The sequence below is a fragment of the Pristiophorus japonicus genome, chromosome 2 (genome assembly GCF_044704955.1).
Source record: "Pristiophorus japonicus isolate sPriJap1 chromosome 2, sPriJap1.hap1, whole genome shotgun sequence".
Taxonomy (NCBI): domain Eukaryota; kingdom Metazoa; phylum Chordata; class Chondrichthyes; family Pristiophoridae; genus Pristiophorus; species Pristiophorus japonicus.
Window position 1 is genome coordinate 334,022,266 of NC_091978.1, and position 25,933 is coordinate 334,048,198.

General features: G+C 44.5%; 1 protein-coding gene across 1 annotated transcript in view; it reads left to right on the forward strand.

Annotated features, from left to right (window-relative positions):
- Positions 1-25,933, forward strand: part of LOC139248393 (alpha-1,3-mannosyl-glycoprotein 4-beta-N-acetylglucosaminyltransferase B-like) — a 414,869-nt gene that overhangs the window by 372,372 nt on the left and 16,564 nt on the right. Inside the window, exons 10-12 of the mRNA XM_070872141.1 lie at positions 14,671-14,778; positions 22,721-22,914; positions 25,043-25,121. Of these exons, the coding sequence (XP_070728242.1) occupies positions 14,671-14,778; positions 22,721-22,914; positions 25,043-25,121 (381 nt within the window). The remainder of the gene's footprint in view (positions 1-14,670; positions 14,779-22,720; positions 22,915-25,042; positions 25,122-25,933) is intronic.

The window sequence follows — 25,933 nt, forward strand, 5'->3', positions numbered from 1 at the left end:
CTGCGTTTCTCACTGTCACATCCAAACTAAAACCACCTGTGACTGGCAACGCTGATGAAGAGGCTCGCCAGTCAGAAGCCGGGCCTTGCACACCACGAGCTGGTCCAGTATGTCTCCAGGCAGCATCTCCATTGTCTCTCCCCCCAACACAGCAGCGCTCTGGCAACCTTGATGCATGTCATCTTGGTATCACTTGGGTTAGGAGCAGCAAGCAAGGGTGAGGGGGATAAGGGGAAGGGGGACAAAAGCCGGTGGTAAAAAATAGTCGGGCAGGGGTTGCTGCATTATGTTGTTTATTCTGGATGCATCCTATGTTTTATGTTGTTATATTATTATGTTCTGGATTATGTTGTTGACAATGTTGTTGATGTTGAATGATCACAGTGCTGGATGCAGCTAATTTATGATATTTTATTAAAGTTTCACAATTAAGTTACAAAGTTGACAAAGTTTACAATGTTTAATAAATTATTTTGTTCACCTTAACCATTCCTGTGTAGTGTCTCATTTGCAGAATAAGAGTGGGTATAGTCAACATGGTGGGATAGAGTGACCAGGCAACGCTCAAACGTGTTGTTCACTCTTCAAGCAAAGCGTTCAATTATGAGCTCCCAACTAAGGCTTTTGCAGCGCCGCAATCTCCATGATACCTCCCCTGTGGCTGTGGTGGTGGTGGCAAGGGTTCCTCGCCAGGCTCCTCTTCCTCGTCTTCCTCCTCCTCATCCTCCCCCCTCCCCTCTCTCCTGAGATGGTCCTGCAATCCCCATTGGCAATTCCTGTCCCTTCATGATGGCTAAGTTGTGTAGCATGCGGCATCCCACAATGAACTCAGAGGCCTGCTGAGGGGAGTATTGTAGGCAGCCTCCAGAGTGGTCCAGGCACCGGAAGCGCTGCTTGAGCACTCCAATTGTCTGTTCGACGATGTTGTGTGTGGCTGCATGGTTCTCATTATAGCGTTGCTCAGCTTCTGACTGAGGGTTCCGGAGGGGGGGGTCATGAGCCAGGTGGCGAGGCCATAACCTTTGTCCCTGAGCATCATTCCGCCCATTTACCGCCCATTTTACCGGCCATTTACCACTGAGAAACACTTTACCACCCAAAACAGTGTTTAAATGAAAACTACCGCCCGTATACCACCGGCGGTAAATTCGGCAGTCAATTACCGTCATCGATGAGCGAAACCGCCCGCCCATTTTTTAAAATTCTGACGTCATTGCTCGTGTACCGACCAAAAGTGTGTTTATAATGGAAACTACCGCCCAAATTACCGCCGAGCACTAAATTTGGCAATTTGGCCAAATATCGCCCAAATTACTGCCTACCCAAAAAAACGATCAGAAAAAGTTGCACTCACCTGACCATAACCCGGCGGTATGGATGGCATGTTTTAAATTGGAAGAAGTTGAAGAAAAGGTTGCTTCAAGGTGATGGAAGCATTAAAGTAATTTGTGAGTGATTTTAAGGGTGTTTAAAATCTTGAACATTATCTGAGCACATTGTAGTCAATTTAGAGTAAATTTGTGGTTGTTTAAGGACAATTCAAGAATTTTGAAGACAGTTTAGGATATTTAAAGGAATGGGTTCTGTAATTTCTCAGCCAATATTGCTGACTACTCACATGCTGCAGAATAGAGATGGAAGAAGGTTCATTGAAGAGCATTATATGCCCAATCAAAGAAGTGGCAGACTGCTGAGGAGGAGGAGGCCTTACTCCCAACGCATTTACAGGGAGCAGCGGCCATACCTGGACCTGTCCAATAGAACATGCGTTAGAAGGCTGCATTTCCGAAAAGTGGTCATCAGTGAGATATGTCAGCTCATTAAAAGATACCTGCAGCCTACCAGCACAATCAGGAACGCACTAACCGTTGAAGTTAAGATACTGCGGCTCTTTCCTTCTATGCATCGGGCTCCTTTCAGGCCTCAGCTGGCAACATTTGCTGCATCTCTCGGCACACCAAACATTGCTGCATTCGCCAGGCGACTGAAGCCCTTTACACAAGCAGGATGGACTTTATAAACTTCCCTTTGACCAAGGAGGCACAGAGTGAGAGGGCTTTGGGTTTCTCGTGAATAGCAAACTTCCCCAAGGTCCAGGGCGCAATAGACTGTATGCACATCGCCATGCAAGCACCTTTGGAGGAGTCAGAGGTTTACCGTAACCGAAAGGGATTCCACTCCCTGAACGTGCAGCTCGTTGTCGACCACAAACAAATAATCATGGCAGTAAATGCCAATTTTCCAGGGAGCAGTCATGATGCGCACACCTTGAGTGAGAGCACTGTCTCCGACCTTTTTAAGAGTCAGCCACAAGGTCAATGCTGGATGACAAAGGATACCTGGCTCTTGACCCCCCTCCGTAAGCCCCAGACAGATGCGAGCATCGCTACAATCAAAGCCACATAGCCACACACAATATTGTCGAAAAGACAATTGGAGTGCTGAAGCAATGCTTAGATGCCTGGACCACTCTGGAGGCAGCCTACAATACCACCCTGAGCAGGTTGCTGAGTTCATGGTGGTGTGCTGCATGATGCACAACTTAGCTATCAAAAGGGGACAGGAATTGTCAGATGGGACTGCCGGTCCACCTCAGGAGTGAGGGGAGGTGGAAGAGGAGGAGGAGGAAGAGGATGAGGAGGAAGAGGACCTCGAGGAGGACAAATGGCCTGGTGATGAACCCATGCCACCAAACCCCTTACACCATAGGAGAAGCCCTGTGGTAGTTACGCAACTGTAAAAGAACATAAGAAATAGGAGCAGGAGTAGGCCATTTGCCCCCTCGAGCTTGCTCTGCCATTCAATAAGATCATGGCTGATCTGACCCAGCTCCACTTCCCTGCCGGCTCCCCATAACCCTTTACTCCGTTATCGCTTAAGAATCTGTCTATCTCCGCCTTAAATATATTCAATGACCCAGCCTCCACAGCTCTCTGGGGTAGAGAATTCCATAGATTTACAACCTTCTGAGAGAAAAAAATTTCTCCTCATCTCAGTTTTAAATGGGTGGCCCCTTATTCTAAGACTATGTCCCCTAGTTTTAGTTTCCCCTATGAGTGAAAACATCCTCTCTGTATCCAACTTGTCGAGCCCCCTCATTTTCTTATGTTAAAATAAGATCACCTTTCATTCTTCTAAACACCAATGTGTATAGGTCCAACCTACTCAACCTATCCTCATAAGTTAGCAGCTCATAAGTGAACGCTTTGCTTGAACGGTGACAGTTACGTTACGTTTCATCCTTGCCTAGCCATTGTTTGCAACCCTTCTTCTTCTTAGGCAGTCCCCCGGAGTCGGGGATGACTTGCTTCCACACTAAGGTGACTGATCAGACCAATGCAGACCAGGTCCAGAACTTCATTTTAAAGGGTGGCAGATGCCTGTGCGCGAATTCTTTTAACGTGGCATGGCCGTTGCACACCAGCTACCACACGGGATTACAGAGCAGGGTCTTGGTCCAATGGCAAGGGGATCCAAGACGATTGGAGACTGGGCTCTGCTGCATGGGCCTCACACATACATATTCCTACTAACACACTCCCTCCCTCCCTCAGGTTCTCTCTCCCTGTTTTTCAGCTTGCGTATTTGTCTATAGAATTGTCCCCTGGCTCCAACTCCAGCACGCTGCTCTCCATGCGCAAGATCTGCTGCGCTTTTCCGCGCTCTCTCCAGCCACTCATGCTTTGGTGGTTGGTTACCACACGTATACTGGTCTTGTGTCCTGAACTTGCTGCTGGCCTTGTGTTCCGAACTTGCTGCGGACCTCGTGTCCCGACCTCGCTGCTGGCCTCATCTTGTATTGATTGTTAACCTACAGTTTGTAAAAGTGAGTGAGACACTGCACAAGAATTGTAAGTGTAATAAAATTCTTTATAATTTAACAAAATTGCAAAAATCTATTTTAGAAGGGCAAGACTTCCCACTTCACATCGCCCATCTAAGGCCCAATCTATTGCCCAAAACGGACCTCTATCACCCATTTTCATGAAAAATTTGAAACTAGGCCCAAAACATCACTGGAAAAACAGGTGCCCAAGTTTCCACTCACATCGCTGAAATGATCGCCGAAATGATCACCCACATAAGGCCCATCCCAAGTTTCGGCACCTAGCATGCACTTCGCTGGGCTGATGCAAGGCCCAAAAGAGTGCTGAGAAATAGTTGCTTTTACTGGGCTTAACAGAAGGAAATGGGCACTACAGGTGCCATTTTGAAGATCGGTGGAAGGGTGGAGACAACAGTAAAGAAGGAGCTAAATAGTAGTGAGTTATTTAGAGAGTTAATTTAAAGATAACTCTACTCAAAATATTAGATCAGGGTATATAAAGTAGGTATTATAAAGTTATTTTGGAAATAGCTTTTATATAGTGAAATTATTTTGGAAATAGCTTTTACATAGAGAAATTATTTACTGATATTGTTGGGGCCTATTAAATTGACTGGTATACAGCGTAGAGAGTACAGAGAGTACAGAGTACAGTGATTAGAGAGTAGAGAGTAGAGATATTATTTTAAATTAGTGAAAGGAATTATTGATAGTGATATGGGGCCAATATGGTTACTGATAGGATCAATCGAAGAGGTGGCAGAGTAATGCGTAGACGGAGACGAAGACAGAGGAGGCGATCATACAGCCAACGAAGGTACTTGGAAAAGCAATCTTACCTGAACTTGTCTGAAAAAGCTTGTCTTAGGAGGCTGCGATTCCGGAAGGAGGTCATCAATGAGATATGCCAACTCGTCAAGGGTGATCTGCAGCTTTCCAGCACCATCAGAACCACACTGTCCGTTGAGGTGAAGGGTACTGCTGCCCTAGCCTTCTACGCATCAGGATCTTATCAGGTTTCAGCTGGCAACATCTGCCATATCTCTCAGCACACTACACACTGCTGCATTCAGCAGGTGACTGAAGCCCTTTACGCTCGCAGGATGGACTTCATAAGCTTCCCAATGACCAGGGAGGCACAGACCGAGAGGGCTTTGGGTTTCTACAGGATATCACACTTTCCCAAGGTACAGGGGGCAATAGACTGCACGCACATTGCCCTGAAAGCACCCTTAAAGAACGCGGAGGCGTTTCGTAACAGAAAGGGGTTCCATTCCCTAAATGTGCAGCTTGTTGTTGACCACAATCAAACAATTCTGACAGTAAATGCTGCATTTCCTGGCAGCATCCATGATGCGCACAATTTACGTGAAAGTGCTATCCCTGACCTGTTTGTCACTCAGCCAGAAGGTCACGGTTGGATGCTGGGGGATAAAGGATATGGTCTTGCCAGTTGGCTGATGACCCCTCTGCATAATCCTGTCACTGAAGCACGGTAACGTTATACTGAAAGTCACATAGCAACACGCAACATCGTTGAAAAGACAATTGGAGTCCTAAAGCAGCACTTCAGATGCCTGGATCATTCTGGAGGCAGCCTACAATACCAACCTGACCAGGTCGCAGAGTTTATTGTGGTGTGTTGCATGCTGCATAACCTAGCTATAAGGAGAGGACAAGTAATGTCAGATCGGGCTGCAGGTCCACTTCCAGAAGGAGGGGAGATAGAAGAACCAGCCAGCGAGGATGAACAGGAGGAAGAGGCGGAAAAGGACACAGGCGAGGACATAGGGGAGCGCAATCAGCCTGGCGATCGAGCATCGGGACCACCACTCCCCTCCCGAAGACCAGGGGCAGTTACACGGCCGCTAAGCTGTTGCATCGGCAGCTCATTAATGAACGCTTTGCATGAACTATCATTATGGATATTCAAATGTTCATTTACAGTTAGTTTTAATCAAAAGTTTCATTTGCGTGGGGTTTCATTGTTGTCTTGCCTGCACTGGCCCATCATCGGCATTAATGCTTACTTTAAGTAAAGTTTAAGTAAAGTACTGCTACAATAAAAGAATAAACAAATAAGGATGAATAACTGTAAATTTGTTAACTAATGTAACTAAGAGAGAAGGCACAAAATTTGTTGAATTAAAGATTTTTTTTAATTAACAAAGACAACTAACGAATTCATTTTTTAAAAGCAATTTAACAACACCCTCCCTCCACCCCCCCCCCCCATCCCCCTCACAACCCACCTTTCCCTCAAATCCCAATGAACATTGAACAAAACGATAACAATTTTCCAACAATAAAAAACAATTCAACAATGAAAAACACACCCCCCCTCCCTACCTGCGGCCATGTTTCCCTCCAGGCCCTTTCCCGCCTCGTGTTCTGACCCCACCCGCCTGTTTTGTTTGACGCTGACCGATATGAATACGGTGTGCAGTGTGGGACGGCAAGACTTCCTGCCGTGATGGAGGTAAAGGAGTTTAGCCCGTTTCCTTTCACTATCTCCCTCCATATTTCAATATATTTCAATCTATTTATCAATATATTATATAATATATATTATATTGTATTTTTTTTCCAATATTGAGCAAAAAAAAATAATTAAAAGTCAAAAGAATGATTATTTTCCGATACGAATTCAAATATCAATACCAGCAAACACAAACAGCTCCTCCTCCCTTCCTTCCTCTTTCTCTGTCTCTTTGACCCTCCGTTTGCTTCTGAGCATGCGTGATGACCCCTGACCTCTCAAAACGTGGCAAAGAATCTCAACCACAAAAAAAAATCCCACACATGCGCTGAATTGCATTGCTAGGGAAGCTTTTTTTTTTACTACCGTTTTCGGTGGGCGATCGTGAGATTGCCGAAAAATCACATCGCCCATTTGACATTGCCGGGGTAAGGCCGAATGGAAAAGCGCAAAAAAAAAAATGGGCCTTGTGCTGGCGATCAGCAAGGCCGAGACGTCCCGTGGGTGTTGTGTAATGAGAGAGGATTAATTAGCAATCTTGTTGTGCGAGGCCCCTTAGGGAAGAGTGACCATAATATGGTAGAATTCTTCATTAAGATGGAGAGTGACACAGTTAATTCAGAGACTAGAGTCCTGAACTTAAAGAAAGGTACCTTCATAATAAGAACATAAGACTTTGGGAACAGGAGTAGGCCATCTAGCCCCTCGAGCCTGCTCCGCCATTCAACAAGATCATGGCTGATCTGGCCGTGGACTCAGCTCCACTTACCCGCCCGCTCCCCATTATTCCCTTTATTCCCTTATTGGTTAAAAATCTATCTATCTGTGATTTGAATACATTCAATGAGCTAGCCTCAACTGCTTCCTTGGGCAGAGAATTCCACAGATTCACAACCCTCTGGGAGAAGAAATTCCTTCTCAACTCGGTTTTAAATTGGCTCCCCCGTATTTTGAGGCTGTGCCCCCTAGTTCTAGTCTCCCCGACCAGCGAAAACAACCTCTCTGCCTCTATCTTGTCTATCTCTTTCATTATTTTAAATGTTTCTATAAGATCACCCCTCATCCTTCTGAACTCCAATGAGTAAAGACCCAGTCTACTCAATCTATCATCATAAGGTAACCCCCTCATCCCCAGAATCAGCCTAGTGAATCGTTTCTGTACCCCCTCCAAAGCTAGTATATCCTTCCTTAAGTAAGGTGACCAAAACTGCACGCAGTACTCCAGGTGCGGCCTCACCAATACCCTATACAGTTGCAGCAGGACCTCCCTGCTTTTGTACTCCATCCCTCTCGCAATGAAAGCCAACATTCCATTCGCCTTCCTGATTACCTGCTGCACCTGCAAACTAACTTTTTGGGATTCATGCACAAGGACTCCCAGGTCCCTCTGCACCACAGCATGTTACAATTTCTCCCCATTCAAGTAATATTCCCTTTTACTGTTTTTTTTCCCAAGGTGGATGACCTCACATTTTCCGACATTGTATTCCATCTGCTAAACCTTAGTCCATTCGCTTAACCTATCTAAATCGCTTTGCAGCCTCTCTGTGTCCTCTACACAACCCGCTTTCCCACTAATCTTTGTGTCATCTGCAAATTTTGTTACACTACACTCTGTCCCCTCTTCCAGGTCATCTATGTATATTGTAAACCCAGCACCGATCCCTGTGGCACACCACTTATCACCGATTTCCAACCCGAAAAGGACCCATTTATCCCGACTCTCTGCTTTCTGTTCGCCAGCCAATTCTCGATCCATGCTAATACATTTCCTCTGACTCTGCGTACCCTTATCTTCTGCAGTAACCTTTTGTGTGGCACCTTATCGAATGCCTTTTGGAAATCTAAATACACCACATCCATCGGTACACCTCTATCCACCATGCTCGTTATATCCTCAAGGAATTCCAGTAAATTATTTAAAATGATTTCCCCTTCATGAATCCATGTTGCGTCTACTTGATTGCACTATTCCTATCTAGATGTCCTGCTATTTCTTCCTTAATGATAGCTTCAAGCATTTTCCCCAATACAGATGTTAAACTAACCTGCCTTTTGTCTGCCCCCTTTTTTAAACAGAGGCGTTACATTAGCTGCTTTCCAATCCGCTGGTACCTCCCCAGAGTCCAGAGAATTTTGGTAGATTATAACGAATGTATCTGCTATAACTTCCGCCATCTCTTTTAATACCCTGGGACGCATTTCATCAGGACCAGGGGACTTGTCTATCTTGAGTCTCATTAGCCTGTCCAGCACTAGCCCCCTAATGATAATGATTATCTCAAGGTCCTCCCTTCAAACATTCCCGTGACCAGCAATTTCTGGCATGGTTTTTGTGTCTTCCACTGTGAAGACCGAAGCAAAATAATTGTTTACGGTCTCAGCCATTTCCACATTTCCCATTATTAAATCCCCCTTCTCATCTTCTAAGGGACCAACATTTACTTTAGTCACTCTTTTCCGTTTTATATATCTGTAAAAGCTTTTACTATCTGTTTATATGTTTTGCGCAAGTTTACTTTCGTAATCTATCTTTCCTTTCTTTATTGCTTTCTTAGTCATTCTTTGCTGTCGTTTAAAATATTCCCAATTTTCGAGTTTCCCACTAACCTTGGCCACCTTATATGCATTGGTTTTTAATTTGATAGTCTCCTTTATTTCCTTGGTTATCCACGGCTGGTTATCCCTTCTCTTACCGCCCTTCTTTTTCACTGGAATATATTTTTGTTGAGCGCTATGAAAGAGCTCCTTAAAAGTCCTCCACTGTTCCTCAATTGTGCCACCGTTTAGTCTGTGTTTCCAGTCTACTTTAGCCAATTCTGCCCTCATCCCACTGTAGTCCCCTTTGTTTAAACATAGTACGCTCGTTTGAGACACTACTTCCTCACCCTCAATCTGTATTACAAATTCAACCATACTGTGATCACTCATTCCGAGAGGATCTTTTTCTAGGAGATCGTTTATTAATCCTGTCTCATTACACAGGACCAGATCTAAGATAGCTTGCTCCCTTGTAGGTTCTGTAACATACTGTTCTAAGAAACAATCCCGTATGCGTTCTATGAATTCCTCCTCAAGGCTACCCCGTGCGATTTGATTTGACCAATCGATATGTAGGTTAAAATCCCCCATGATTACTGCCGTTCCTTTTTCACATACCTCCATTATTCCCTTGATTATTGTCCGCCCCACCGTGAAGTTATTATTTCGGGGCCTATAAACTACGTCCACCAGTGACTTTTTCCCCTTACTATCTCTAATCTCCACCCAAAATGATTCAACATTTTGTTCATTAGAACCAATATCATCTCTCACAACTGCCCTGATATCATCCTTTATTAACAGAGCTACCCCACCTCCTTTCCCCTCTTGTCTATCTTTCCGAATTGTCAGATACCTCTGTATGTTTAATTCCCAGTCTTGGCCACCCTGCAACCACGTTTCTGTAATGGCCACCAAATCTTACCCATTTGTAATGATTTGTGCCGTCAACTCATTTACTTTATTTCGAATGCTGCATGCGTTTAGGTAGAGTGTTTTAATACTAGTTTTTAACTTTGACGGTATGAGATGTGAATTGGCTAGGATAGACTGGCGAATGATACTTAAAGGGTTGACGGTGGATAGGCAATGGCAGACATTTAAAGATCACATGGATGAACTTCAACAATTGTACATCCCTGTCTGGCATAAAAATAAAACGGGGCGGGTGGCTCAACTGTGGCTTGCAAGGGAAATTAGGGATAGTGTTAAATCTTAGGAAGAGGCATATAAATTGGCCAGAAAAAGCAGCAAATCTTAGGACTGGGAGAAATATAGAATTCAGCAGAGGAGGACAAAGGGTTTAATTAGGAGGGGGAAAATAGAATATGAGAGCAAGCTTGCAGAGAACATAAAAACTAACTGCAAAAGCTTCTACAGATACGTGAAGAGAAAAAGATTAGTGAAGACAAATGTAGGTCCCTTGTAGTCAGAATCAGGTGAAGTCATAATGGGGAACAAAGAAATGGCAGACCAATTGAACAAATACTTTGGTTCTGTCTTCACTGAGGAAGACACAAATAACCTTTTGGAAATACTAGGGGTCCGAGGGTCTAAATCACTGCGGCACTGTCGTTCTACGCGTTGGGTTCTTTTCAGGCCACAGCTGGAGTCATTTGCAGACTTTCTCAGTATGCTACACATTGCTGTATTAGACAGGTCACTGAAGCTCTGTACGCATGCAGGAGGGACTTGATCAGCTTCCCTATGACCAGGGAGGCACAGACTGATGGGCTCTAGGATTCTCCAGAATTGCAAACTTCCCCAAGGTGCAGATAGCAATAGACTGTATGCACATCGCGATGTGGGCAACTTTTCAGGATGCAGAGGTTTTCAGGAACCGCAAGGGATTCCACTCCCTGAATGTCCAACTGGCTGTCAACCACAAGCAAATTATACTGGCAGTGAATGCTCAATTTCCGGGCAGCATCCATGATGCTCACATTCTGCGTGAGAGCACTGTATCTGGCTTGTTTAACAATCAGCCACAAGGTCAATGCTGGATGCTTGGTGACACAGGATATGGCCTCGCCACCTGGCTGATGACCCCCCCCTGCATGACACCCGCACCGAAGCCGAGAGGCGATACAATGAGAGCCTCAGAGCCACTCGCAATATAGTGGAGAAAACCATTGGAGTGCTGAAGCAGCACTTTAGATGCCTGGACCACTCAGGAGGCGAGCTTCAATACCACCCTGAGCAGGTAGCTCAATTCGTGGTGGTGTGCTGCATGCTGCACAACTTGTCTATCAGGAGGGGACAAGAATTTCCTGATGAGTCTGACAGTCCACCTCACCAGAGAGAGGAAGAGGAGGACGAGGAGGCGGACGCTGACATCGGCCCAGGCAATCAGGCTGACGCTGAAACCATGCCCGCCCCCCTGTAGACTGCATGAAAGGGCCCATGGTGGCTTAATAGCTGCAAGAGCGTTACATCAGGAGCTCATCAATGATCGCTTTGCCTGAAAGAACATTGGTGTTATTTACAAGGCTGACACATTGCTGGGTGTGCAGGTGATACATCAATGGTGGGCATCACCTTGGTGACAGCTAAAGTTTAAGTTGATTAAAGTTAAGTGTCATTATACCCTTTGATGTTAAGAAATCACCAGTGTGTAACAGTGCAGCTATCTGAGCCAATGCACAACAAGGTTTTGCTAAATAAAAAAGTTAAACCGAACATTAGTCTGAAATCATCAGTATTTCTGTACAAACCAACCCTTACCCCGCCTCCCCCCCACCCCCCGCTTCTCCTCCCAACCTCTACCCCTTCCCCTCCTGACTCCAAGCCGCCTGATGCTTCATTGTGGGAGGGGAGCGAATGATGGCCGAAACGCTGCTTGGACATATATGGGAGAGGACGGTGCCGAGGTGGGAATGTGCTCCAAGCTAGAAGCAAGATGTTGCTGCTGGCTCTCGTGTGGTTGGCAGTGGGGGTGCAGCACCTTGGGGTGCAGTGCTGCGCTCCGGGACCACTGGGAGCTCTCTGCCACCAGTGTTCCTGGCTACCAGCTCCAGGGCCTCCTCCATCCCTTCCATGTTATATCTTATTTATTGGACAAAAACTCGGTGCCAACTATGTCCTTGTTGCTTAGTTGGCTTTTTGCTATTGGTGAATCTCCCTCATGCCTCCCACAACAGCCAGACAAGCACACACCACACCCACACACGCTTTCAGTGCCTCTGAGTTCCCTCTCTCTCTGTCTCCTCTTCTGCGCATGTCATGATGACCCATGACCTCCTGAATCATGGGAATCAAGCGTTGCCATGCCGTTGCTAAGGACGGCGACACTTTACGGCAGAAGGTCAAAAAAATTTAACGCTACCGCCCATTTCATATCGCTCGCGGTAACGCCTATTTTCAAAAATGGAGACTAGGTGCTTTGAGAATGGGCGAGAAGCCGACGATCTAAAAATCCTTTTTTACCGCCCATGCTGGAAATAACGCCCATTTTTGGACAATAAGCATAAAAGTGGAGGTTCTAGCCCATTAAAGTTAGTACTTATTCTCGCAGATGCAACAAAGTCATTCCAGCGCTTGCGGCATTAGCTCAGCTCTCGATAGTCATGGGCGGCCGACGACACCACCTCGGCAATCTTCGCCCATGTACATACCGTATATACTCGCGTATCATGCGACTTTTGAAGACCTAAATTGTAACCTAAATTTGGGGGGTCGCATGATACGCGAGATACAAAATTTGCGGGTGTGAAGTGCTGGCCAAGATTAGGCTGTTAGGCTGTTAAGCAGACCATATCCACGCTGAATCTCAGCAGGTATCTCCTGAGCTGGATTGCAGCCTCTATTGTCGCTTGTACTGTATCGGGGGGGATGAGAGAGAGTCGCGGAGGTCAGGGGGGAGAGAGAGTCGCGGAGGTCGGGGGGGGGGGGAGGAAAGAGACCGGACCGGATCCGACCTGACCCCCGCTCTCCCTACCCCGGCGACTCGACCTCCTCTCCCCCAACTCCCCCCCCACCCGGCAACCCGACCTCCGCTTCCCCCCGGTGACCCAACCCGACCTCCTCTTCACTCCCCCCCCACCCCCCCGGCGACCCGACCTCCGCCACCCACAACTCCCTCTGAAGTTTGCTGCATTATTAGAGGCTCCATCTATCTCAGCCCATGCTTCTTTTACCCGCAAACACAGTAGAGGCTGTGGCTGAACGACGCTAGTCAAGCCAGCTGGAACGATTGCTGTATCGGTGTTCGATTCGCGAACAGCTTTCACAGCAGAATCCACTCGATGTTTCATGTTAAGGTCTGTATTCGATCTCAAAAAAGTGACTCGCATGATACATGAGATATATGGTAAAATCATGTTTTGGGGACGAAAATTTAGGGGTCGCATGATACGCGAGATCGCAGGATACGCGAGTATATACGGTAGGTAAACACTGGCGGGGGTTACCTACCACACCTACCCCGGCTCAATTGGCTCCACCTCATTTCTACCTCGTGGACCAAGTCGGCGTTGGCTTCATCCGAAAAGCACTTGGCCCTCTTCCTCCCTCCACTTCAGCCACGTCGCTCATCACTCCCTCAATATCCATTGCGAATGTATTTTAAATTGGTAATAAGGTTAAATCGTCAAATAACCTGCTCAGCCACTCTCTACTTGCTCTCTTAAAAGTACCGCCGGAAATACCGTCCAGATATGGGCGGTAGCGATAGAAGTGCAAAGTCTAGCCCTATATTTATTAGCTGTAATTATAGCAACAAGACTCATCTCAGTCTGCTGACTGACCAAAACTTGAAATTGTGCAGATTATAGTTCTACTGTAATCATTTACCTCAGTGACTTTCTTGATATTACCAAATGACTTCTGCACTCCTTGATGCTTCTTCAAGATTCAGACACACCCTTCACAGACTGTGTTACCTCCTCCCGCAACAAAGTCAGCAGGCCACATTTGTGTAACCTGCAGATGCAGTTATTTGCTGCTGATGAACTGGTACTTCATTGAAAACACAGTCAGCAAGGCATCTTTTCCTCATGGGTAGCTTCCGTTATCTCTCCTATTCCTTCACGCTCCACAGACACTTTTATTACAATTATTAGGGCTGTTAAGACAATATAGATCTAATATTTTGAGAAGTGTTTCTTATTCTGGGATAGGTATAATGTTGGGCAGATTTCACGAATTTACACGAGTGGCACAGAATTTTCCAGACTGGGAGTGTCTGAGAGCTGACTCCCTGATCAGGCACTCCCGGTGAGGAGCGCCGCTCATGAGGGAGTGCTAGTCGAGAGACCGCATGCCAACAGTTCCTGATTTTTTGTCCATTTGAATGGATGGAAAGCAGACGGTGTCAGTGCATGGTTTCCTGACCAGTGCTCCTCTGAGTACCAGTACTGCCAGCAGCGTCAATTGGAGAACCACCTTAACAAAGTGCAAACTACTGAGTGAACACATGTTTCGGTGCAAAATACCCAGCGCACTTAGCACGCTGTAAGCAGCAACTTTGTAATAATGGTAGGGGCAAATGCCCCACTTTTTAGCCAATTTAAATGTGAGCAGTTTAAGTGGCAGGGTTTGTATTAAATACTTTTGCCTTACAGTATCTGAGAAGAAATCTTACAAACATTTGTGGTTCAAGGTCGCAGAATGTTCTGGAGATGGTGTTGCTCACTGTAATTTTGCACTTAAATGCAATAATGACCAAACAAGCTTATAGGTTCTCAATGAATAATTGTGCAGTTTATACAATTTTCTGTTGTAAATTGCATCATAGGAAAGATAAATTAACTGATCAGCGAAGTAATGGTTTGAAGTTGCTTATTCAAAGGAAGTCTAATGTTTGGCACATTTTTCTTTCTTTCAGAAACACTGTGACAGACAGAAAGCTAATTTGCGAATACGTTACAAACCTTCCCTTTTTCAGCATGTGGGAACTCACTCTTCATTGGCTGGGAAACTTCAGCCTCTAAAGGTAAGTAGAAGTGTTTGTGTTGTGAAAGTTTGCTGCAGAATGTCTTGATGTGTGTTGGCTACATACGTAGTTCTTAATATGATGGGAAGTTTTTCATAAATGTTCTTGCCAGTTCACAGTAAACCTGCTTAGTTAAAGCATCAGTTGTCTGTCAAAGTCTTTCTCCACTATGTAAGGCCATGCCATGAGTTATTTTCCTCCTTTCATTGTCAGCAGATCCAACTCTTGATTCCCATGTCAGTAAAATTTAAATTGCCATTTATCAATTCTTTTCGGTTGTTTTAGTTTAAAACTCTTCTCTGCCGTCCATTTCAATTCTTTTTTCCTGTTTAATTACATTTTCTTAAAGTCTTTTTCTCACCAAAGTCATTGATGCCATCTTGGGCTACTATATATCTGCTGCATCCATTATTGGCCTACCAAGGCCTACCGAGGTAATTCTTGAAAGGCTATCCTGGATACAGACATGTGAAAGCTAGATTTCTGCACATGTAGAGAGGCCTTGGGTTCTGGCTCTGCACAGAGGCATTTTATCCAGTGCCAGGTCAAATAGAAAATTGGCCAGTTGCAGGGAACAATCCAAGAAATGGTCTAAAACATAATACATCAGCTTATAGGTTGGATAAAAAGCATTGAGATCCTCCAGAATCCATAGAATATTTTCCATTATTCATTACAGATCTCTAGCCTCTGGCTTCAGCAACTGGCTTGGCAGATTCTTGTCATGTGGCCCAAACATCTAAATTTGAGATTCACCCTACTGTCAATCTTGTATCATGCAAAGCAGTCACTTTGGGTTCAGCTCCAATGCCAATCAAAGTTCACTCCATCATATGGCTCAGTAAGAGATGGGCATTGACTGATGAGTCCATCCATCACCACGAGAATGCATCTAATAAAAAACAACTTGCATTTATATAGTGCCTTTAATGTAGTAAAATGTCCCAAGGTGTTTCACAAAATTTGACAGGTCAAGAAGGATGTGGAGGGATAGATTGCCACGGTCACAGTCACATAGGATGTGATTTGTGATTTTGATAAAGGCTGTTTCAGTGCTGTGCAGAAACCTGGGCAAAGCAGGTTGTTAGTCAGAGATCCTCTTCTCAAATATTGATGAAAGGAATCCCTCTAGTGCAATGGATAGATTATTGTGAGCCTGTCCCATGGTATGTCTGGCTTTGTTAAATTAGGATGTTATCTATTCTGCTGTAGTTATCAGCCAATGTTGTTTTGAAGAATGGATTTGTAACAGAGCCACACGTACATGGACCAACAATATGTAGTTTGGTACATCAACAGACCTACAACTCCAGTTCAAATTAATATCAGATCTGCCTTGACTCAATGTAGATCTGATATTAGTTTGAACAAATTCCACTAAGTTGTCAATTCAGCAGCTCGCAGGGTTGCAAAAGAAAATGGTGGAAAATCAAGGGTCCAAATACATGAATGGAGTCTCCATTTGCAGGCGACCAATTTGTTTACTGACAGACAGATTCATCCAGAGGTAGAGTTCGAGACCACTTTCAGAACAAAAGGCTAACGGAAATTCAATGCTAGTTCTGAGATGACATGACAGTGGTACTAGCCAGCCTGCCGATATCTTGATGAGGAAGTTTCCACACACATCTCTACCTTGCTTAGTTGCTTCTATTCATAGTGTGAGTCATTCACAAGATTCAGGTAAAGAATAGTCGTCAACAAAGGTGTGATTTTCAGACCAGTTGATAGTCAGTATTGGCGAGTGTATCAGGGTTCTGAAAGAGGTAGGGACCTAGGTGTTCTGCTGGAGTTATACCCAAGAACCAGCATAACTCCAGGGAAACTTGACAGAAAATTTCTCCCCACTAATTCCGAGATGACAGGGGAAGTAGAATGCACCCACCCAAATATATGTGGTCGTATTCAAAATCTGTCCACATGACATACAATATAATTGCTGTCATTTATACTTTAGCAAAGCTGGATGAAAAGGACGTCCGTTCATCTCTACCATCCAAAGTAATCAATTGAATAGGCTCAGGTGTCATTTTTTTAAATGTTTCCCCAACTTATAGAGTAGCACTGACAGCAAGGACAGATTGCACAATTTACAGGGTGACATAGAGGTCACAGTCCATATTGCACAATTTATGGGCCAAGACAGACGTCAGCAGCCATGAGATGGCAACATTGTTCAGAATCAAAGAGCACAATTTCATGGCAGGCACAATCCTACCCCGCAGCACTTCTGAAGTCAATTGGCCAAATGAATGGATAATCTGCAATAAAATGCTGCAAAACACTCAGGCAGCATCTGTGGAGAAATAAACAGTTACTGTTTCAGGTTGAAGACCTTTCATCAGAATTGGGATAGCAATGGATAATCTAATGCTCAGATGAATAGCTCAGATGAATATGTGGCTTGAGGAGTGGTGCAGCAGGGAGGGATTCAATTCCTGAGACATTGGAACCGGTTCTGGGGGAGGTGGGACCAGTACAAACTGGATGGCCTGCACCTGGGAAGGACCGGAACCAATGTCCGAGGGGAGTGTTTGCTAGTGCTGTTGGGGAGGAGTTAAACTAATGCGGCAGGGGGATGGGAACTTATGCAGGGAGACGGAGGGAAATAGAATGGGGGCAGAAGCAAACGATAGAAAGAAGAAAAGTAAAAGTGGAGGACAGAGAAACCTAAGGCAAAAAGCAAAAAGGGCCACATTACAGCATTACAGCAAAATTCTAAAGGGGCAAAGTGTGTTAGAAAGATAAGCCTGAAGGCTCTGTGCCTCAATGCAAGGAGTATTCGGAATAAGGTGGACGAATTAACTGCACAGATAACAATTAACGGGTATGATGTAATTGGCATCACGGAGACATGGCTCCAGGGTGATCAAGGCTGGGAACTCAACATCCAGGTGTATTCAACATTTAGGAAGGGTAGACAGAAAGGAAAAGGAGGCGGGGTGGCATTGCTGGTTAAAGAGGAAATTGATGCAATAGTAAGGAAGGACATTAGCCTGGATGATTTGGAATCGGTATGGGTGGAGCTGCAGAATACCAAGGTGCAGAAAATGTGGGTGGGAGTTGTGTACATACCACCAAACAGCAGTAGTGAGGTTGGGGACGGCATCAAACAAGAAATAAGGGATGCATGCAATAAAGGTACAGTAGTTATCATGGGTGACTTGAATCGACATACTGATTGGGCTAACCAATGCGGTGGAGGAGGATTTCCTGGAGTGTATTAGGGATGATTTTCTAGACCAATATGTCGAGGAAACAACCAGGGAGCTGGCCATCCTAGACTGGGTGATGTGTAATGAGAAAGGACTAATTAGCAATCTTGTTGTGCGAGACCCCTTGGGGAAGAGTGAACATAACATGGTAGAATTCTTTATTAGGATGGAGAGTGACAGTTAATTCAGAAACTAGAGTCCTGAACTTAAGGAAAGGTAACTTCGATGGTTTGAGGCGTGAATTGGCTAGAGTAGACTGGAAAATGATACTTAAAGGGTTGACGGTGGATAGGCAATGGCAAACATTTAAAGATCACATGGATGAACTTCAGCAATTGCCTGGATTAAAAATAAAATGGGGAAGGTGGCTCAACCGTGGCTAACAAGGGAAATTAAGGATAGTGTTAAATTCAAGGAAGAGGTATATAAATTGGCCAGAAAAAGCAGCAAACCTGAGGACTGGGAGAAATTTAGAATTCAGCAGAGGAGGACAAAGGGTTTAATTAAGAGGGGGGAAAATAGAGTACGAGAAGAAGCTTGCCGGGACCATAAAAACTGACTGCAAAAGCTTCTATAGATATGTGAAGAAAAAAAGATTAGTGAAGACAAGCATAGGTCCCTTGCAGTCGGATTCAGGTGAATTTATAATGGGGAACAAAGATATGGCAGACCAATTGAACAAATACTTTGGTTCTGCATTCACGAAGGAAAACACAAATAACCTTCCAAAAGTACTAGGGGACCGAGGGTCTAGTGAGAAGGAGGAACTGAAGGATATCCTTATTAGGCGGGAAATTGTGTTGGGGAAATTGATGGGATTGAAGGCCGATAAATCTCCAGGGCCTGATAGTCTGTATCCCAGAGTACTTAAGGAAGTGGCCCGAGAACTAGTGGATGCATTGGTGGTCATTTCCAACAGTCTATCAACTCGGGATCAGTTCCTATGGACTGGAGGGTAGCTAATGTAACACCACTTTTTAAAAAGGGAGGGTGAGAGAAAGCAGGTAATTATAGACCTGTTAGCCTGACATCAGTGGTGGGAAAATGTTGGAATCAATTATTAAGGATGAAATAGCAGCGCAATTGGAAAGCAGTGACAGGATCGGTCCAAGTCAGCATGGATTTATGAAGGGGAAATCATGCTTGACAAATCTTCTGGAATTTTTTCAGGATGTAACTAGTAGAGTGGACAAGGGAGAACCAGTGAATGTGGTGTATTTGGACTTACAAAAGGCTTTTGACAAGGTCCCACACAAGAGATTGGTGTGCAAAATTAAAGCACATGGTATTGGGGGCAATATACTGACGTGGATAGAGAACTGGTTGACAGACAGGAAGCAGAGAGTCGGGATAAACGGGTCCTTTTCAGAATGGCAGGCAGTGACTAGTGGAGTGCCGCAGGGCTCAGTGCTGGGATCCCAGCTCTTTACAATATACATCAATGATTTGGATGAAGGAATTGAGTGTAATATCTACAAGTTTGCAGATGACACTAAACTGGGTGACAGTGTGAGCTGTGAGGGGGACGTTAAGAGGCTGCAGGGTGACTTAGACAGGTTAGGTGAATGGGCAAATGCATTGCAGATGCAATATAATATGGATAAATGTGAGGTTATCCACTTTGGGGGCAAAAACACGAAGACAGAATATTATCTGAATGGTGGCAGATTAGGAAAAGGGGAGGTGCAACGAGACCTGGGTGTCATGGTTCATCAGTCATTGAAAATTGGCATGCAGGTACAGCAGGCGGTAAAGAAGGCAAATGGTATGTTGGCCTTCATAGCTAGGGGATTTGAGTATAGGAGCAGGGAGGTCTTACTGTAGTTGTACAGGGCCTTAGTGAGGCCTCACCTGGAATATTGTGTTCAGTTTTGGTCTCCTAATCTGAGGAAGGACGTTCTTGCTATTGAGGGAGTGCAGCGAAAGTTCACCAGACTGATTTCCGGGATGGCCGGACTGACATATGAGGAGAGACTGGATCAACTGGGCCTTTAAACATTGGGGTTTAGAAGGATGAGAGGGGATCTCATAGAAACATAAAAGATTCTGATGGGACAGGACAGGTTAGCTGCGGGTAAATTGTTCCCGATGTTGGGGAAGTCCAGAACCAGGGGACACAGTCTTAGGATAAGGGGTAGGCCATTTAGGACTTCTTCACTCAGAGAGTTGTTAACCTGTGGAATTCCCTGCCGCAGAGAGTTGTTGATGCCAGTTCATTGGATATATTCAAGAGGGAGTTAGATATGGCCCTTATGGCTAAAGGGATCAAGTGGGTATGGAGAGAAAGCAGGAAAGGGGTACTGAGGGAAAGATCAGCCATGATCTTATCGAATAGTGGTGCAGGTTCGAAGAGCCGAATGGCCTACTCCTGCACCTATTTTTCTGTGTTTCTATGTTTCTATGTTTGGATCTCTTGCCTCAGTTGGACAGCCAGCCCCCAACAGGCAGCAGAGTGCTGAAGGTTAAAATATCAGGATCAGGCAACCCGAACCCAATCCGACTCCAGTCCTGCGCCTTTAAATTTTAAAGCGCAGCATTCAGGCAATGGACGAGGTTCCTGCAAAATGCAGTCAAGGCCTAAATACCCTCTTGACCGCAGGCCTTGCATCACCGCCCCCCCCCCCCCCGCCCCACCCTATCACTCCCAATTATTGACCGAAGCTTCCTTATCCTGCATTGATCGCTACCCTCTCTCCCCCGGCCGATTGCCGACCTCTCCCCTTTCCCAGTCGCTGACCTCTCCCCCTTACCTGCCTCCCCATCGCAAACTTCTCCCCCCTCCCAATCACCAACCTCTCACCTCCCGATCGCCGACCCCTTCCCCACCCGATCACCGACCTCTCCCCCTCCCATTCATCCCCCTCTACCACACCTTCCCCCACTCCCCATTAATATCAGGGCCTGAGATTAAGCACAGTAACCTGTAACCCAACTAACAGGGCAACTCTTGACAGAACAGAAGTCAGTATTTAATGTGCTCCTATTTCTTGTGTTCTTGTGTGAGGAAGTGATGCTTCAGTTCTAAAGGGCCTTGGTCAGACCCCATCTGGTGCAGTGCATTCAATTTTGGACATTACACCTCAGGAAAGACATTGGCCTTGGAAAGAGTACAGTGCAAATTCAGCAAGATTATACTGGGCATTAAAGCGTTAAATGATGATGTCAGGTTGCATAAACTTGTCTTGTATTCACTTGAGTTTAGAACGTTGAGGGGTGATCTACTCGAGATGTTTAAAATGATAAAGGGATTTGATAGGTTAAATACAGAAAAACTATTTCCTCTGGTGGGAAATCAGAACAAGGGGGCATAATCTTAAAATTAGAGGTAGGCCAGCTAAGAGTGAAATCAAGAAATATTTTTTCACATGAAGTGTACAGGAGATCTGGAACTCTCTTCCCCAAAGGCTGTGAATGCTGGGTCAATTGAAATTTACAAGAATGAGATAAATACATTTTTGTTAGGTAAGGGTTTCAAGGGAAGAAAAGAGTAAATAATGTTAAGGTACAGGTACAGAACATAACAACATAAGAAACAGGAGCAGGAGTAGGTAATTTGGCCCCTCGAGCCTGCTTCGCCATTCAAATAAGATCATGGCTGATCTGATCCTGGCCTCAACTCCACTTCCCCGCCCGCTCCCCATAACCCTTGACTTCCTTATCATTCAAAAATCTTGTCCATCTCCACCTTAAATATATTCAAAGACCCAGCCTCCGCAGCTCTCTGGGGTAGAGAATTCCAAAGATTCACGGCCCGTTGAATGGACGACCCCTTATTCTGAAACTATGCCCCCTGGTTCTAGATTCCCCCATCTTCTCTGCATCTGCCCTGTCAAGCCCCCTCAGAATCTTATATGTTCCCTCTCAATAAGATCACCTCTCAGTCTTCTAAACTCCAAGGAGTATAGGCCCAACCTGCTCAACCTTTCTTCATATAACAACCCCTTCATCTCAGGAATCAATCTCGTGAACCTTCTCCGAACTGCCTCCAATGCAAGTATATCCTTCCTTAAATAAGGAGACCAAAACTGTACGCAGTACTCCAGGTGTGGTCTTACCATCACCCTGTTCAGTTGGAGCAGGACTTCCCTACTTTTATCCTCCATCCCCCTTGCAATAAAGACCAGATGAGCCATGATCTAATAGAATGGCTTAACAGGCTTAAAAATATTACTTGATATCAAAGTGGGGGAGTAGAACTAGGGGGCACAGGTTCAGACTAGAAAAAGATCATTTTAGGACTGATTTCCAGGAAATTCTTCATCACACATACAGTGATCAACACATGGAATAAACTTCCAGAAAGAGTGGTGGAGGCAAAACCCCTTGGATCATTTAAGGAAGAATTGAATGCTACAATGTGGAGTGAGGAGTGTGATGATTGCTCTGGATGGCTGAATCACAATGGGATGAATGGCCTTCCTCATCTGTAATTATCTAGTGATCTTGTGAGCTACAATGCTGACTACTTAAACAGAACTAACATTCAAGTGCATCTGCTAATGACAGGTTTAAAGAAATCTGTGGCTTCGAGCTTTGCGATCAACTGAACCAGATGTGTTGACACAATACGACTTTAGGGTGGTAAAGTAGTGGATCGGATATTTTACAATGCTCACTTTGAGAAGTACTAGTTTCTCGAGCTAGATAATGCATACCAGTTTGTATGTTAAGTGACTAAGATTTTTGGGTTTCAAGCCCTTATTCTAATCATTTTGTTTAAAATAAAGGATAAAGATTTTAAGAAAGAGCTATTACACAAAGGACATTCAAATCCCACTGCAGAATTGACAAGTAGCTTGAAAATCTATCAACTTCACAGTCTGGACAAGGCCTACCAAGGGGACGATTTCTTCTGGGCATTTACTCCAGCAGCAGGGGACTTCATCAAATTCAGGTTCTTCCAGCCAATGAAAATAGAAAGGTTGGCATAAAATTGTATTATGTAAAGCTATTTCATGTATGATAGGCTTATATTATTCGCTTCAATCTAGATTGCAAATAGATTTGGCCAAGTTTACAATGTATCAATTAATATTATACATTTCTTTATAGTTTTTCCAGTCTTACCCTATTTATGGTTATTTCAATTTGAGTACATTTCTTCACCTTAAACTATAGGTCATTTTACTTGTAATCTTTACTGGGTTAGAAGGTAACACAATAGTTGAAGTTCTAAAATATAACTTTTAAGCTGATGTGATGTGCCTTACGCTGGTGTGCCAAGATGCCACAGCACACAGGTGTAGCACATTGGTTCATGTCAATGAGTCCTCACGTTATGTTCTAAACTTGATCTGGCAAGGGAAACCGTACAAGTATACAGCACAAAAGGAGGCTATTCTAGCCATTTGTCTGTGCAAGCACTTTGCTAGAGCAATCCAATACAAATCCCAATGCCCTGTTCTTTACCTGCTTAAAATGTTCATTCTTTCCTTAAAACATACAGTGGTCTCTGCCTCTATTGTTCCCTGTGGGAAAGTATTCCATGGTCTAACAGTGCAAAAAGAGGTCCTTTGCAGAGATTGAGATAAAATAGGAAAGACAGTGATTCGTGGGCCATGTTCATAAATCTCTGAGCAGCAAGTTACACAGTGGCAATGCCCACGATTTGGGAATAGGTTAAAGACTGAGGTCATTGTTGTTTTAACCTCCCTGTGTGCAGCCTCATCTGTGTTAGGAACACAATAGTTACCTGCCTGACTCCTCATTCAGAATGGTCATGGCTCCCCCAGCGGGCCCCCAGCCACAGCCTCTTACCACGTTGGTTGGCACCTGCCTGCCAACATCAGCATCAAAGGAGGCCTGGGAGTTAAAATGGTTCAGGCCTTACATTGGCGAGCTAGAGCTCCACACTTCCCCCTTGGTCTAGTTAAGATCAGGGCTTATTAATTATTCATTAACTGGGAAATGAACAGACATACTATTTTTGGATAATATGATTACATGATCTTTTTGAAGATTTTCTGGACTGATGTTGCTTTCACTGCTGCATCTACTATACCTTTCTGGCTACATGTTTTAACCTAGAGTACAATTCTAAAGTGGGTGCATAAACGAAGAGACCTGGGGGTATATGTGCACAAATCATTGAAGGTGGCAGGGCAGGTTGAAAAAAAGCATCCGGGATCCTGAGCTTTATAAAACACTGGTTCAGCCTCAACTGGAGTATTGTGTCCAATTTTGGGCATTGCACTTTAGGAAGTATGTGAAGGCCTTAGCGACGATGCAGAAAATATTTATGAGAATGTTTCCAGGGATGAAGGACTTCAGTTACGTGGATAGATTAGCGAAGCTGGAGTTGTTCTCCTTAGAGCAGTGAAAGTTGAGAGGAGATTTGATAGAAATGTTCAAAATCATAATGGGTCTAGACAGAGTAGATAGAGAGAAACTGTTCCCATTGGTGGAAGGGTCGAGAACCAGGGGACACAGATTTAGGGTTTCTGGCAAAAGAACCAAAGGCGACATGAGGAAAACCTTTTTTGCGCAACTACTGGTTAGGATCAGGAATACACTACCTGAAAGGGTGGTGGAGGCAGACTCAATCGTGGTTTTCAAAAGGGAATTGGTTAATTACTTGGAGTTAAACAATTTGCAGGGCTACGGGGAAAGGGAGGGGTATTGGGACTAGCTGAAGTGCTCTTGCAGAGAGCTGGCACGGGCTCGACGGGGTGAATGGCCTCCTTCTGTGCTGTAACCATTCGATGATTGATAATTCTACTCAGAAATAATGATAGGAGAAAAGAAAGAAAAGCATCTTGTTAAAAGTGAGCCTTTTATGTCCTGGGGCACTAGTTCATAAATGCTTAACAGGATCATCTGTAATTTTTCTCTCTGCTATTTTAACAAAGGCATTAACCTATTTAAAATAAGTAGGTTAAGACTCCGGTAAAGTCGTAGAGAGAGGACGTTCTGAGAAAGAAGCATTTGCATGCTAGCATCACACAGTTTAACACATAATCAGACCATGCATCAGACAGTCCAATTGTAAAGCAGCAGTAAAAGTTTGTTCCATATTCTTGTTCACTATTCTTGCCTGCTTTGCTTCACAGATATCTTTTTAGAAGTGGCAATGTAGAACATCCAGGAGATAAACTTTTTAATACAACAGTGGAAGTTCTACCAGCTGATGTAAGTGCATCTTTTATTAAATGTCTAATGTCTAAAGACATTGCGTATTATGTCATTTACCTAATCCCACTGTACATCAATGCATCTGATATTTCAAAGAGTTTACTATGATCCATGTTTTCCTCCCATTATATGTGTCAAAGGTTGCAAGGACAATGTTAGCTTCTGATCTTTGCAATGATTGGACAAAGAGTTTCTTGTAGAATTTTGACTATATCAAGGTAATTCCAGGTTTACATGTATCAAAGTATGAAATATTTCCAATATTTATATGTTTATTAATTGACAATCTAGAATTAAAAATGATGTTTAAAGTCCCAGGTAAAAAAAAAATCCAAGCAGACTCCCTAATGACTCAATGGGTAATAACATTGTTTGAGGTGCTCCGCTGCGTCAGTTGACCTCTGCTGGGGCAATGGTAGGGCCTCTAACATTGGTCTCAATGCCACTAGTTCTCAGGAGGGAAAAATTTAGGCAGGGATTTTGCTTGTGACCATTGTGGTCTGGTGGTAATGGGTTTGGCTGTGATGGTGTTTAAAGTTAAATAGCTTACTGACACTTGCTGTATCAGCTCACATATGAAGATTGGTACCTGTAGAACTGTACCCCAGCAAAAGTCACTGTGGTCAGGAGGATAATGACTCATTCTGCAATGGCTCTCAAGAGAAGCTCTTGGTACCTGCTGTCTGGCTAGTAAAGGCTCAAAACGACACTTCAGTTTTTCAAAGACCAGGTATTGACTATCCTCCAGGAGGGAGTGGGGGGGGGGGGGGGAGGAGGTAAGTGGGATTTCCAACAGAACACACCATGGA